Source organism: Perca fluviatilis, chromosome 13 (genome assembly GCF_010015445.1).
Source record: "Perca fluviatilis chromosome 13, GENO_Pfluv_1.0, whole genome shotgun sequence".
NCBI classification, from domain to species: domain Eukaryota; kingdom Metazoa; phylum Chordata; class Actinopteri; order Perciformes; family Percidae; genus Perca; species Perca fluviatilis.
Genome location: NC_053124.1, coordinates 33,357,764 through 33,374,545, shown reverse-complemented (window position 1 = coordinate 33,374,545; position 16,782 = coordinate 33,357,764). Strand labels below are relative to the sequence as shown.

The 16,782-nt window shown below is 41.0% G+C and overlaps 1 protein-coding gene across 1 annotated transcript in view; it reads left to right on the top strand.

The window, feature by feature from the left end:
- Positions 1-16,782, top strand: part of LOC120570939 (collagen alpha-1(XIV) chain-like) — a 333,908-nt gene that overhangs the window by 84,869 nt on the left and 232,257 nt on the right. Inside the window, 6 exon segments of the mRNA XM_039819635.1 lie at positions 2,558-2,689; positions 6,017-6,263; positions 7,910-8,004; positions 10,259-10,428; positions 12,965-13,091; positions 16,616-16,761. Of these exon segments, the coding sequence (XP_039675569.1) occupies positions 2,558-2,689; positions 6,017-6,263; positions 7,910-8,004; positions 10,259-10,428; positions 12,965-13,091; positions 16,616-16,761 (917 nt within the window).

The window sequence follows — 16,782 nt, the reverse complement described above, 5'->3', positions numbered from 1 at the left end:
TTAGAGTGTGGTCTGTTTTATCACCCAGTAAACAGTTGGGACAAACAACAGAGTGGGCTGTTATTTTTCATCTGCTAAAACTAAGTACCTTGCTTCTCCAGGGTTTAATTATACTGCATTGAACTGAATTAGAATTAATGAAACATTTTGTAATACTCTGGGACACAGGCTGCACATCAAGTTGTCCTACTTTTTAGTTTTCTGATTTATCGTGTGTGGGCTGTAGGCGGCTGTGTACATGTATTACATACTTATTTAAATCTGGTTCATACTTTACACCACCATACATATTATGGGTATTCATTTTAATAGAAAATAATGTACCAAAACGGTGCCAAAACTATCACCAGCAGGGCAGGAAACTCTCCATAATTACACATTTTACTATGTTAAACAAGATCAAAATGTAATAATTTTACATTGTTATAACATCCACATTATGTAACAATCTGCCGCATTTTGTAACAACCCTGAACGCACTATGTAATAACTTTAGTGATGTGTAATGACCAATGAAAGGTAATGCTAATCTACTGAACAAAAAGTATAGTTTTTAAATTAATTTTGAGTCACCATGATTCACGCTAGAATTCATAAAATAAACATTGTTATAACAAATGAATGAAGACTTCCATTCTGGTTTATTACCTAATCGACGTTATTACATTTTTGTGAATAAAAGTGCAACCCCATGCAAGAACCACTGCAGTTATGTAAGAATTTATAAAAAAATGTGGATACATTTATTATATGAGGGTTTAATCACATAATGCAGGTTCAGGTTCATATTGGGGTCTAGCAGATTAACACATATTGTGGGTGTTATTACATAATGAATGTGTTATTACATAATGAATGTGTTATTACATAATGAATGTGTTATTACATAATGAGGGTGTTATTACTTAATGAGGGTGTCGTTACATAACGTGGATGTTAATACCTAATGTGGGTGTTATTACATAATGCATTGTTAAATGATGCGTTATTACTTAATGCTGGTGTTATTACATAATGCAGGTGTTATGACATAATGCGGGTGTTATTACATAATGCAGGTGTTATGACATAATGCAGGTGTTATTACCTACCGCAGGTGTTATCACCCAATGCAGGTGTTATTACATAAGCGTTATTACTTAATGGAGGTGTTATTACATAACGTGGGTCTTACATAATGAGTTGTTACATGATGTGTTATTACATAATGTAGGTGTTATTACCTAAATGAGGCGTTATTACATAATTCAGGTGTTATTACCTAATGAGGGCGTTATTACATACGCGTTGTCAATACCTAATGTGGTGTTATTACTTAATGAGTTGTTACTTGATGTGTTAATACCTAATGAGGGTGTTATTACATAATGCGTATTCTTAATGGAGTGTTTTAATAACGTGGGTCTTAAATAATGAGTTGTTACATGATGCGTTATTACATAATGTTGTCAATATTTTAATACGTGGTGTTATGACATAATGCAGGTGTTATACCTAATGCAGGCGTTTTACCTAATGCATGCGTTATTACTTAATGCGGGTGTTATTACATAATGCAGGTGTTATGACATAATGCGGGTGTTATGACATAATGCGGGTGTTATGACATAATGCAGGTGTTATGACATAATGAGGGTGTTATTACCTAATGAGGGTGTTATTACATAATGTGTTATTACATAATGCGTTGTTAAATGATGCATTATTATTTAATGTGGATGTTATTACTTAATGCGGGTGTTACATAATGCAGTTATTACCGAATGAGGGTGTTATTACATAATGAGTTACTTGATGTGTTATTACCTAATGCGTTATTACTTAATGGCGGGTGTTATTACATAATGCGTTGTTAAATGATGCATTATTACCTAATGAGGGTGTTATTACATAACGCGGTTGTAACATAATACAGGTGTTATTACATAATGCGTTATTACCTAATGCGGGTGTTTTTACCTAATGAGTTGTTACTTGATGTGTTATTACATAATGCGTTATTACTTAATGGCGGGTGTTATTACATAATGCGTTGTTAAATGATGCATTATTACCTAATGAGGGTGTGTCTCTGTTTCTGTGTGTGTATCTGTGTGTGTGTGTGCATGTGTGTTGTGCACGTGTGTGTGTCTCTCTGTCTATGCGTGTCTGTCGGTTTGTGTGTGCATGTGTGTGTTGTGTGCGTATGTGTGTGTGCGCACGTGTCTCTGTCTGCATGTGCGTGTGTGTCTCTGTCTGTGTGTGTGTGTGTGTGTCTGTCTGTGTGTGTGTGTCTCTGTTTGTGTGTGTGTGCATGTGTGGTGTGTGCATGTGTGCATGTGTGTGTGTCTCTGTCTATGCGTGTGTGTCTGTGTGTGTGTGTGTGTCTGTCGGTTTGTGTGCGCATGTGTGTGTTGTGTGTGTGTGGTGTGTGCGTGTGTGTGTTGTGTACGTATGTATGTGTGTGTTTCTGTGTGTGTTTCTGTGTGTGTGTGTGTGTGTGTATGTGTGTGTGTGTGTATGTGTGTGTGTGTGTGTGTGTGTGTGTGTGTGTGTGTGTGTGTGTGTGTGTGTGCAGGCCTGGCTCAGTACAGCGGAGACCCCCGCATTGAGTGGCATCTCAACGCTCACACCACCAAAGAGGCTGTGATGGAGGCTGTGAAGAACCTGCCGTACAAAGGAGGAAACACACTACTGGCAGTATGATACTGCCAACCACCACCCCCCCGGCCTCTCCTCTGGGTATTAACGGTCTACCGTACTCATCACAGATACACGCTCTGGCGCTTGACTCGGGCCTAAGCCAATCCTCTAGCTTATTAAATCCATTTTCAGTGCAGATCATTTCAGCTTAGCGTCGACAAGTTGGTGACCTGTGACTCGGTGATAAGAGAGCCGACTTCGAGTCACAAGGTAAATCATTTGGGACACACACACACACACACACACACACACACACAGCACGCAGCGTTGACAGCAGCTCCGCTGATATTCAACAAGTATGAAAGTAAGTTAGAGCTGCAAAGATGAATCGATTAGGTGTCAGCTATTAAATGAATCAGCAACTATTTTGATAACGGACTAATCAGTTTGAGTTCTGGGATTCTCCTCTGTGACTGTAAGATGAATATCTTTGAGATTTTTGAGGATATCATCTTGGGCTTTTTGGGAAACACCGATCCTCATTTTCAACTTATGACATTTTATTTGTATTACTTTTTTTGAGACTTTTGAACTTTATTTCCACTATTTTTGTCACTTTTTTTGATGTTTTTTTTATTACAGACTGTTTTTTCTTCCACTTTTTTGACATATTCATTCCGAAGTTTTACTTTTTCTTTATTACTGTTTTAAGCTTTTTGACTACTTTTTTTACGTTTTTTTTTTCGACATTTATTACACTTTTGATGCTTTTGACGGTTTAAACCTTGGATATTTTCATTTTTCTACGCTTTTGACAGTGTTTTTTTAAGTAATTATAATTAATTTTGAAATGTTTTTTACATTTATTTTTTTTATTTAAGTTTGACATTTTTTTACAATGTTCTTTTTTTGAGTTTTTTCTTCCTCTACATTTTGTTTTTTGCATAGGGGCCAGTAAAAATGGACTTTGGGCTAGTAGAAGAAGAGTTTTCACTTGCCCGACAGGACAATAAATTGAATATCTTTGAGTTGTGGACAAAACAAGACATTTAAGGACATCGTCTTGGGCTTTTTGGGAAACTCTGATCCACATTTTCTGACATTTTTAGAGACCAAACCGCTAATCGATGAACTAACTTGTTAATGTCTCCTGTCGACCGTGCAACTTTGTGTTTTTCTGGCTCGAAATTTCGACATTTTCTTGTTCTTTTTCTACACTTTTCTCAACGTTTTTGTTTTTTATTCAAATTTTTTTGTCACTTTCTTTCCATTTCTTTTGTCACTTTTTTGGCGTTTTTTTCAAATTATGTTTTTGTCAATTTCTTTAACACGTTTTTTCACCTTTGGCGATATTTTCGATGTTTTTTTTTTTTGTCACTTTTTCGATTAGTTTGGTCACTTTTGTCAGTTGATTTTTTTTTTTCTGGATTTTTGTAGCTTTTTCCAACATTTGTCACTTTTTTCAGCGTTCTTTTGTCATAGCTCTGATATGGAACGTTTTTTCAAATTTGAGCCGAGGACAACAGAGGGTTAAAAAAGCTGCTTTTGTACTTTGTACGGGCTGATGCCAAACTGCCGGAGTTTCTCCGTAGTCGTGTGTAGGTCAACGAGCTGAATTAATGCTGAAGTACCCAGCGGGGTATAAAACAGACATCAAGTATCAGTAATGTCATTAATGGACCCAACAGAAGTTAGCTGCTCATTATGTTCACACACCCGTTAGACTAAACACTTGTCGAGCTCTTAACGACGGTTAAAAGCCCTCGTGTTCGTTAAGTCTTTGAGCCGAGTCGTTTCAGCCGTCCTCGCTACGCCCCGGAGGTACGAGTTAAGGCAATTACACAGTCAGCCAGGGCTTCACTTACTGTCACATCATCTCATTATAAAGTGGCATAAGTGGCTGGAATTTTCTCCTGACAGTCATTTTGTACAGTAGACGTCACTCAGTGCAATGTTGGATGCCTTGATATTTTTCTTATTTTATTTATTGTGAAAAGTGAGGCTGCACAAGCAAATTTCGTTGTATGGTTCCACTGCACGATGACAATCAAAGTCGATTACTGTTACTTTGTCCAAAAAATCATGACTACAGCGTGTCAAAACCTCTTATTTTCCAAGGTATTGCATGTTTTACGTCATAGTTTTTTCCTATTTTGCATTTTTCTTTTTTAATGATTTTGATATTATATCTCCCAGGGTTCAACAATAAGGGTTTAACCAGTCCCTCCAGAAAAACGCAATTATGCAATCGCATAATTCAATGCATAATCTTCTAAAGTCCGCATATTTGTGGGGGGGGGGCATTTTTTGAAATATGCCGCACTTTCGCCACATAAATTGCCGATTTCTGCGCAAAATATGCGGGGCTTGCATGATTTCATAACCCAAACAGTCCCATAATATATCTTAGCAGAAAGTTGAAAAATGTTGAGTTTACTTCACACAAGAGCAGCCGTTTTCCCCTGTTGCCATGGGAACGTTATGGAGTGACGTCATTCTGTTTTCAACCAAACCGCAGTTTTTGCAAGTTCCCGCAATTTCATCGCATAAAATTGCATAAATATCCCGCATTATTCCATATCGCATTTTTTAAGAAAACGTGCCGCAAAATCAAGGATTTGCGGAAAAAAAAAAAAAAAAAACAATAAAAAATCTGTTTAGGCGTAACAAAAAAACCCCAAAAAAAAAAAAAAAAAAAAAGGAAAAATGTATCCAAATAAAATATATAATATATACACTTACTACTAATTTTTAATGCTATATGTATTTTTTTTTAACCTCAAGGGCAAGTAATTCAGATAGCATTTTTCATGTTTTTAGTCCCCCTTCTTTACGCGGCGATGAATTGGGATAGAATTAGTTTTGTTCTGCGACGCCGAGGCATGTATTTTCATAACTCTGTACATATACTTGTTGTTTATTTTGTAATGTGTCCAGGAGAGCGGCCAGGGCAGGTGTGGAGGTGACCTTTTATTTAAAGTTGTATTCTCCCACTGTCCAGTGGTTCTTTTAATATCTGGCCTTCTTTTAAACAGCTTTTCTCTAACCAAACTTGGTTTTTTAAGGAGGTTTTTAAGTGTTTTAATCACACGGGTGGTCCCCCTCTGCCCCTCGCAGCGCCCATCCCGGGCATAACCTAATCCTAACCCTAACCCTAATTTTGTCATGACAAAAAACGAATGGCACTTACTAAAAGAAGCATTATGCCATAAACGTTTATGACATGTTCATGACAGTGACGTGTCACTCGTATGTAAATAAACTAATAACCCTATAAAAAAAATAGTGAAATAAAAGAACAATTATTTAGGTTGTAGCGGGGGGGTTTAAGTGGAGTTTTCCCCTTAATCTTCTGTCCCATTGTGTTCACTGTTCTCCTGTCTTTGTGTCTGAGCAGGTCTGGCTCTGACCTTCATCCTGGAGAACAGCTTCAAACCCGAGTCTGGATCCAGGCCCGGCGTTCCCAAGATAGGAATCCTCATCACGGACGGGAAGTCCCAGGACGATGTGATACCTCCAGCGCGGAGCCTGAGGGAGGCTGGGATAGAACTGTTTGCCATCGGTACGCCACGCCCCTACGCTAACGCAGGAAACACACGGAGCTATTTTCATTTTGTCGCCCATTTTTATCCAATCTCTCCGTTCACACGTTCAGCCGAGAGCGAATGGGTCGAGCCAGGCAGGTGATCTTATACAGGAAGGCCACAGTGCAGCCGGATACTTTACAAAATAAAACAAATTTCAAAATAAAACACCCAGGTTGATGATGATTTTGGCTGTCTTGACTTCTCAGCTGTGTCTACAGCGAGACACACGATCAGGCACAGAGAGAGAGACTGACGGAGGGACAGACAGACAGACAGACAGACAGACAGACAGTCAGTCAGTCAGTCAGTCAGTCAGCGGCACGCCCGCAGGTCATGCATGTTGCATAATGTAGGTCGCATGCAGGTGAACTCAATATGATCCCATGTTATGCTCATTTTCAGGTTCATACTTGTATTTTTGGTTTCTACTAGACCACATGTGTCAAACTCGAGGCCCGCGGGCCAAATCCGGCCCCTCGCAGAATTTGATCCAGCCCGTGTATCAATTTAGGTTCGCAATAAATGTTGGCACACATACTGTAGCTTTTGTCACTTTTCTGAAGTTTTTGTCACTTTTGCAGAGTTTTTTTTAATGCTTTTTCACGCGTTTTTTTTTCAATGTTTTTTTCCACCTTTTCAGACCTTTTTTTTTTTTTTTTTTAGCTTTTTCTGACAAACTTCTTTGGTTGTTTTTTTTTCTACGATGGCTAAGGAACTTTTTTCCCCGACTGTTTTAGAACTTTATGTCGACCAAACTGGAAGTGAGAAGAGTTTTTGAGACATACGATAATAAAGTCAAAGATATTTGACTTTTCTCTTGAATAAAACCAGTCAGTAAACTCTCCATGTGGCCCTTGATGTGATTCTCATTGTCCAGTGCGGCCCTCACTGACGTTAAGTTTGACACCGCTGTACTAGACCAGGTTTCCATTATTTTTCTCAGAGAGAGAGAGAGTGAGAGAGAGAGAGAGAGAGAGAGAGAGAGAGAAAAAAAAAAAAAAAAAAAAAAAGAGTAAGAAAAAAAAAAAAAAAAAAAAAGAGAGAGAGAGAGAAGTCACTGATTCGGAAAGCCTTCCATTACATTTCAGAGTTTGAGAACTCTTTAAATTGAAGAGCGTATATATTCTATATTCATCCACTTCTTGCATCATCGAAAACTTCAAACACCTTTCCTGCAACCACTTCCTGTCAGACTGATCCCTCTCTTCTTCTCCCTCTCTCTCTCCCTCTCTCGCTCCCTCTCTCTCCTTCTCTCCCTCTCTCTGCTTTTCACCCTCATTCTTTTCTCCCTCCCTCTCTCTCCTCCTCTCTTCCCCCCTCCCTCCTCCCTCTCTTCCCCCTCTTCTCTCTTTATTTTTTTTTTTTTTTTTTTTTTATCTATGCTCCTATGTGCCACTCTGTCTATGTGTAAACATCATATTAGTAAAATATATGTGCATCGTGTGTGTCCATCTTCCCTCTCTTCCTTTCTCTCTCTCCCCTCTCTCCCTCCCCCTCTCTTCTCTCTCTCTCTTCCCTCTCTCTCCCTCCCTCTCTCCCTCTCCCCTCTCTCCCTCACCCTCTCCCCTCCCTCCCCTCTCTCTCTCTCTCTCTCTCCCTCTCTCTCCCTCTCTCTCCCTCTCTCCCTTCCTCTCTCTCCCCTCCCTCTCTCCCTCCCGGTGTGAAGAGCGATGAGAGCGCTGAAGGCCTGCTCCTCGGAGGGCCTCTACCGTGGCCGGCTTGCGTGATGGCGATGTGTGGGGCCTCACCAAGACCGTGTGTGAGCGCGTGGAGCAGCTCGACAAGCAGCTCCGCGGTTCGTATCAGCCCACCGTTGCCGCCGTGGTTACGTGTTGATGTCGTTTGTTCAGTAAAGGCCGGGACACGCCAGCCGGACGGCGACAGAACAGCCGGCCGAGATGATCACTCGGGTCCCCGAGGTCCAAAAAACCGCATAACATAACACAGCGCATAATCAGCCAAAGTCTGCATAGTTATGCACATCAAATAAGCCGATTTCCGCGCAAAATATGCGGGCCTTGCATGATTTCATAATCCCCGCATTTTCGTTGCAAAAAAAGTCCCATAATATATCTTAGCAGAAAGGAAAAACCTGCCTCGGGACCCACTGAGGCGACACCAAAGAATTTCTAATATATCAAGAAGTTCCACTCCCTCGGTACTTCCAGCTTCTGAACTGGTTGCAGTTCCACCAGAGTTCCATATAGGGGGCGCTCACAGGCCAGTGCAGAATGAATGGGGCTCTATGGAGCTATACCCCTCAAAATCCACTTTTCTCAGGATATCATTTTTTGTCTAGGAATTTGAATGTTGCATTTGAAAGGGGAGGCTAAGAAAATACACACTGCTGGGTGTTAGATTTTTATAAAGTGGCTTTTTTGTTCTAAAAAGCCTTTTAAAATGTCAATGACGTCATACACATATATGGATACAGAGATACTGCTTTACGGCAAGCTCTGAGTCGCTTCCTTTGTTCTCTCGAGGCATCGACACCACAGCTGACAGGTTAGTCTCTGTTAATACAACACAGCTGATAGGTTAGTCTCTCCCTGTTAATACAACACAGCTAACAGGTTAGACTCTCTCTGTTAATACAAATGCTAGAAAGAGGTTTACTAATGTTTTAAAGACCACACCGAAACATTCAGGTTCTGCTTCGGATACCGTCAAGCGGGCTCTCCGATCGTAATCAGACCTTCACTGACCAATCAGCATTCATTAGCAGAATGCTAGCGTGTTATGGGCTACAACGACTCACCCTGTAAGAAATCAAAAGGACATAAGTACTCGTTCATTCAACTTTCGACCTATAACCCATGTTGAACTTGCAAAAACTACAATCAAATCTGAGGTTTCTCAACGACAATCAGGCGAAAGAGCCACATTTAGCCGTCTAGCTCCATAGAGTCCCATTCATTTAGCACTGGACCGCCATCACCCCCAGTGGAACTCTGGTGGAACTGCAACCAAAATCCGGTACAATGGGGCTGGATAGGGAGTGGAACGGCTTTCCGTAGACCGGCTTTGGCGACACCGACTTGAAAAACGTAATACGTCTCCATAACAGCAGGCGGCGCTACTCTGTATTGTTGCCCAAGAAATGAAAACCGGGCAGCTGATTGGACGAACGCCTAACATGGGTTTGTTTTCTCCGGAAATTCAAAGCCAGACTGTCGTGGCGGCTCGTTCAGAATCCGATCTCATATCGTACTAAAATAGTTCACCGAAACGTGTCATCTGAAAACATTTTAAGAGAGAAATAGGCCGTGATGCAGTTGCTGAATTTGTCTTCATTTCAGAGCGTCAAAAGGTCAGTTTAAAAGATTTTCCTCCGATTTTGAGAGACTCTAGTCACGCTCATCCCGCTCCCCGTTTTCCGGGTTAGCTCTCCACCAATCAGATTGGCCGTTGAGTCCGACTGCCCTGTTGCCTTTTCGTCACCTTTTTGTCACCTTGTTATGTGGGACACTGACCTGAATGAGACCTGGGGTACCACTGACCTGAATGAGACCTGGGGTACCACTGAGCTGAATGAGACCTGGGGTACCACTGTCCTGAATGAGACCTGGGGTACCACTGACCTGAATGAGACCTGGGGTACCACTGACCTGAATGAGACCTGGGGTACCACTGAGCTGAATGAGACCTGGGGTACCACTGAGCTGAATGAGACCTGGGGTACCACTGAGCTGAATGAGACCTGGGGTACCACTGTCTCAACAGATGATCCCCAAGCAATAACAACAGAGTCCCCGTCTAATAACATGTAGCGACCTCATCTCATTTAGAAGAACCGTCACCTTGATGAAACGTACACACACACACACACACACACACACACTACTTAACATAGCAGGTGAAGATTTTACGGTTTGTCATTTTCCAATTCAGCAAAACAAGTTTTAAAGGTGGCAGATAAAATGCGATTCTTTGTGAGCGGTGTTCTTTCTTATTTTTAGCTTGCACAGTATTATTTACGTACATCCAACATGGAATAGATGCAGCGTGTGCTTTTTATTTTTTTATTTTTCCTCTTCTACTCTCTCCAGGGGAAGGACAACCTGCCCGCCCGCCCACGGCCGTGGCGCCGCCACGCGACCTGGTGACCTCTGAGGTCACGGCTCGGAGTTTCCGGGTGAGGTGGACCCACGCGCCGGGCCAGGTGGAGAAATACCGCGTGGTCTACTACCCAGCAAGCGGAGGAAAGCCGGAGGAAAAGGTACAGAGGGGGGCACCGAGGGAGGCGGAGCTTCTAAAATGAAAAAAAAGTAGAAAAACTCGACAAAAACCCTGAAAAATAGACACAAAAACATCGAAAAAAATTGTCCAAAAAAAATTTGAAAAATGAGACAGAAAATTGTCAAAAAAATAAAACCTCAGAGAAGGCGACAAAAACTGAAAAATTGTTTAAAAAATAAACATGAAAAAGGAGACAAATTTTTTTTTTTTAAAGTAGACAAGAACTCTGAAATAATGTCCAAAAACACTCCATCAGAAACATCAAATTTGTTTTCTCCAAAAAAAAACATCAAAAAAGTTGCCAAAACACTGAAAATTTGCCACACAAATCCTCAAAGAAGGTGAGAAAAAATCGTCGAAGAAATTGTCCAATAAAACCTTAAACAAAGGAGACGAAAACTCTGAATAAATTGCCAAAACATCCCTCAGAGACTTCGGAAAATGTGCCCAAAAATACACTCGTAAAAAGCAGACAAACACTTCGGGAAAATTGTCCAAAAACACCTTGAAAAAAGAGACAAAAAATTCTCCCCCCAAAAAAAAAATAAATAAAAATGTCCAAAAAGACTTAAAAAGGAGACATGAACTCTGAAAAAATGTCCAAAAATACCCTCAGAAACGTCGAAAGAAAAACCATCCAAAATAAACCTCGAAAAAGTTGCCAAAACACTGAAAAATAGGCACAAAAAACCTCAAAGAAGGCGAAACAAAAGTCGAAGAAATTGTCCAAAAAAACCTTGAAAAAGGCAACAAAAACGTCCAAAAGATCTAGAAAAACTTGGATAAAAGCCCAGTTTTGATTATTGGGGGGTTGTAACCTATAAATGACGCCTATGCCTACACATACAGCGCAGCGCTGTAATTTTCCGAGTTGATATTTGTGTTTATTCAGTTCCCTCTCATTTTTATCCAGTTTCTCTTTGATGTTACAATTTGCAGCTGGAACGGCCCAGTTTCCCCACAAGGAGAAACTTTCCGTTTCATCAAAGCTAATCTGATCCAGTTCCACTGGAGTGAAATCTCTTTGGAGACGAGCTGAGTGCCTGCAGCAGCACGTGGTGCAGTAAGAGGTTCCCTAATAAACACAAGCTGGGTAATAGACAGCGTGCTGCTGTCTGTTTCTAGTGTCTAAGCACAGAATCCTGGCTAATTAAAGTCCTTTTTTTTTTTTTTTAACAAATATTAATGGTGACGTTACAAACAAACTTACTTGTTGGGTTGTAGAAATCTGAGCTGACAAAAACTCCAAAAAATATGTCCAAAAAAACCTTGAAAAAGGAGAGAAGAACTCAACAGGCAAAAAACCCTCAAAGTAGCATCTAAAGAAACTAAAAAAGAAATTCTCAGTCGACTAACACTTATGGGCTTTTGTCGCTTTTTCTTACAATTTTGCCGCTTTTTTCAATGTTTTTGTTGAAAAAAAAAAAAAAAAAAAAAAACTTGAAAAAGGAGAAAGCACTCTGAAAAAATTGCCAAAACCCCCCCCCTCAGAACCGTCGAAAAAATTGCCCAAAAAGTCGACAAAGACACTGAAAAATAGACACAAAGAATGCAACAAAAATGTTGAGTGAATGAGACAAAAACTCAAAAAAATTATCTAAAAAAACCTTGGAAAAAAGGAGACAAGAACTGCAAAAATTGCCAAAAAAACATTCAGAAAAATTCAAAAACATTGTCAGAAAAAGTCAACAAAAACGCTGAAAAATAACCACAAATAAACCCTCCAAAAAAACCTTGAGAAAGGAGACAAGCTCTCTGAAAAGATTGCCAAAAAAAAACCGTCAGAACCGTCGAAAAAATTGCCCAAAAAGTCGACAAAGACACTGAAAAATAGACACAAAGAATGCAACAAAAATGTTGAATAAATGGTCAAAAAAAACGTGAATAATGAGACAAAAACTCAAAAAAATTATCTAAAAAAACCTTGGAAAAAAGGAGACAAGAACTGCAAAACTTGCAAAAAAAAACATTCAGAAACATCGAAAAAACAATGTCAGAAAAAGTCAACAAAAACGCGGAAAAATAGCCACAAAAAAACCCTCCAAAAAAATCTTGAGAAAGGAGAAAACTCTCTGAAAAAATTGCCAAAAAAAAAACCCCTCAGAACCGTCGAAAAAATTGCCAAAAAAGTCGACAAAGACACTGAAAAATAGACACAAATAATGCAACAAAAATGTTGAATAAATGGTCAAAGAAAAACGTGAATAATGAGACAAAAACTCCAAAAAATTATCTAAAAAAACCTTGGTAAAAAGGAGACAAGAACTGCAAAAATTGCCAAAAAAACATTCAGAAACATCGAGAAATTTTTTTTCAAAAAAAGTCAACAAAAACGCTGAAAAATAGCCACAAAAACCTTGAGAAAGGTGACAAGAACTCTGAAAAAAATTGCTGAAAAAACCCTGACTAAAGAAGTCTCAGTAGACCAAGATTTGGTAAGACCAAACCGATAGATTGGTGGACTAATGGACCCTCGTTGGGTCCAGGCTAACGCCCGGGTGGGCTCTTTGTTTCAGGTGCTCCAGGGGACGGAGAACAGTGTGGAGCTCAACTACCTCAACTCTCTGACGGAGTACCAGGTGGCCGTTTTCGCCGTCTATCACAGCTCCGCCAGCGAGGCTCTGCGAGGAAGCGCTACCACGCGTAAGTTTAGACGGTTATACGGACACAATGAAGACAGGGGGAGCTGTTGGATAACTGTGGAATTAATCCAAATTTGAATCCCGATTAATATTTAAGCTCAATCTTTTAAGATTGAGCTTTAGTCTGGGGAGTCTGCTCTGTATTTTCTACTGCACAAGAGGCGGGATCAACGGGCATAGTTCAAATCACTTATTCTTTATACAACCATATAGTGTTCACTGATATCACAAAGTTCGCCACAATGTGATTTTTGATTTGATTCAGTTCGGCGCCCTGCGATCGATGACGACATTTAAAGTGCCCATATTATGAAAAAATCACTTTTTCTGGGATTTGGGGTGTTCTTTTGTGTCTCTGGTGCTTCCACATACATACAAACTTTGACAAAACACCATCCATGCTGTTTTGAGAGAGATACGGTTTCTGAATGTGTCCTGCCTTCAGTCTCCCGGTGAGCTGGTCAAAATCGGCTCGGACTGTGACGTCACAGTCCGAAATGAGCTGGCTAACCACAACCGTTAGCTCGTAGCGTTAGCATTAGCATGCTAACGCTAGCATGCTACGTCGTTCTCAATAGCAAAGCACTGCTACAACACACACAAGTTCACCATAATCTCCAAAAGAACTACTTCCATGTGCTCCCTGGTTTAGAAGAAGTCTCCCAGCTGATCCTGCCTTGTAACTGACCAAAGTTGGAGAAACAGGCTTTCTTTTACTGTCTCTAGAGTTAGCAAGCTGACATGCTCTACATCTGAGCTACTGAGCATGTGTGAGTGCAATCAAAGATAGTACAGAAGAAGAAGATGAAAAGAGGTCTCACTCTGTAGCTAAAACAGAGACCAGGTGAAAAGAGGATCTGCAGCAGTGAGAGAGAGCTGTGCAGTACAACAACAATATGGTGTTTTTTGAAAATTAAACCATGTAAACCTATTCTGGTACAACCTTAAAATACAGTTATGAACCTGAAAATGAGCATAATATGGGTGCTTTAACACAATCGGTTATGTTTTATATATGCAGTATATTTACAAAAAGCAACTCAAATATGATTTGACAATGTCATTACTACCAACCCCTTACCGAATCCTCCTCCCAGCCTGAGTCCGTTCCCACAGTAAACACATGTAATGTATGTAATGTACCTGAAGTTGCTGCATTCTGGCTGCTGTCTGGAGATTCCTTCACACACGACTCGTATTCTTTCGGATGTTTCGTACCAAATGTTGTAACGGCGGCCATGTTGTGTATAGTTCAGGGTCCTCGCCACCACCAGACCAATCGGCATTGAACAGATTGAACATGTAGCTGGACTTGAATGGCCTTCTTTTGACTGAAAGTAATGCCAAACTACACCTTTTCTGCTCACCAGTTCCATGTCCACTTTCTCACAGCCTACTGCATTGAACGCTCCACCTACGTGAACACCTTCCCGTAATCAACGGCGCCGTCACTACGGCGACCAGAGTAGTGCAGGCGTAGGGTTCGGTTCGGCGGAAATATTATTGTATTGTTAAAGCGTCCATATCATGCTCATTTCCAGGTTCATAATTGCATTTAGAGGTTGTGCCAGAATAGGTTTACATGGTTTAATTTTCATAAAAACACCATATTTTTGCTGTACTGCACATTGCTGCAGCTCCTCTTTTCACCCTGTGTGTTGAGCTCTCTGTTTTAGCTACAGAGTGAGACCTCAACTCCTGTAACATCTTTGTTGGGAGTCGCACATGTGCAGTAGCTAGGTAAGGATCACATGAGCTAGCTAGCTGTTTCTCCAACTTCGGTCAGTTACAAGGCAGGATTAGCCGGGAGACTTCTTCTAAACGAGGGCGCGCTTCACACAATCGCTAGCATGCTAGCGCTAGCATGCTACGGCTAGCCCCTTCATCTCGGCTAGTGACGTAGAAGCCGTGCAGATTTTGACCAGCTCACCAGGAGACTGAAGGCAGGACACATTCAGAAACCGTATCTCACTCAGAACACCATGGATGGATTTTTTTATCAACGTTTGTATGCATGTGGAAGAACCAGAGACAGAAAATAACCCCAAAAGTGTTTTATTCATAATATTTTATGCACTTTAACGATTGAATCTATATATGGATCCAGATCGATTTGTATCGTTGCACCCCCTACAACAGACCACACTGAATTTGGGTCCTAAAAGCGGCTCCATTATGCATCAGAGTCCTGATCCTCCACGTCTGACAGGACGCCTGTGGAGAGCTCTAATTCTGGTCGCGTAGCCCGAGGCGTTCGTCCTGAGCTCCGAAACACTGAACCGCAGCCTGGCAGGACTCTCCTGCCGCTCGCTGATGAATGACGGGGAATCCCCCCCCCCCCCCCCGTCATCAGGGGATGAATGCTAAGCTGCGAGTCAACCTTGCTACAAAGTTAATGGGGTTTGGCTGCCGCCGCTGATGTCTTTATAAGACCAGGGGGTCTTCAACATTTTGTGCGCCAAGGACCCCTTAACTGAGAGAGACGAAGCAGGGACCCCCTACTACATATTTTATCAAATTAAGTTGCATATTTAACTGGGCCTACAATAAAAGCCTAAAGCATCTATAATTTTTTACCTCTTACCTTTTTAGTGCATAGAAAACTAACCTATATAAAGAGAATTTTCTTTTTTTATTTCAGAAGTTGCAAAGAAACTCCCTTCTTTCATTTGGCCAGATGATGGGCTACATAGGAGTAATTTACAGGGGGGGATGGGGGTGTTACAACACCCCCAATAATAAAGAAACGTCCAGTTTTTCCCTTGGTCCAACGTTGGTCGAGTTAGCGCTAGTTACTGCAAGTAGCGCCTGCACTAAGCCATTCGTAATTACACCAGGAGTTTATTTAAATAACACTTCACTGATGGCTACTACTCTCTGCTACCGCTACCAGCAGTAAGACGAGTGCTTAGGGACCGTCCACAAACTACAACACCAAAAAGAGATGCAACAAAAATACTTATTTTAATTAATTTAATGATTAAATAAGATAGTGTCTCCAAACGTACTTCAATTAGAACTTGTCTCCTGCTAGTTGTACTACAGCACTTACTTTTAAAAATAAATTAAATTAATAAGTATTTTTGTTGCATCTCTTTTCGGTGCTGTAGTTGGTAGATGTCCCTAAGCACTCGTCTTACTGCTGGTAGCAGCAGAGAGTAGAAGCCATCAGGCAAGTGCTGTTTAAATAAACTCCTGGTGTACTTACAAACTTCCCAATGCCTCGTGTTTGAGTACACAACCTATTTGTACTACTGTAGAAGTTTGGTCATTATTAGTGGGGTAATTTACGAGATGCACTTTTGGTTCCATTAGCGCCTGCACTAAGCCATTCGGCTGATAGCACTAACTCGACCAATGTTAAGACCAAGGGATAAAAGCTTCTGATGAGGGGGACTGTTTGGCTCGAGGTCATGGCGCAAAGGACCCTAGGGTGAAATTACTCCGAACCATCCCTGTAATATCAACCTTACGTGTTTAGTGGGTTGAGAGATGTCTTACATCTGCCCCGTGTGTGCTGTGCAGTGGCCCTGCCGATGGTGAACGACCTGGAGTTGTTTGATATCACTCACAGCACCATGAGGGTCCGCTGGAAGATCGCCGCCGGGGCTTCTGGGTACATGATCCTGTACGCCCCGCTGACGGAGGGAGACCCTGCAGACGAGAAGGAGGTAAGATAATATAGTTGTTTT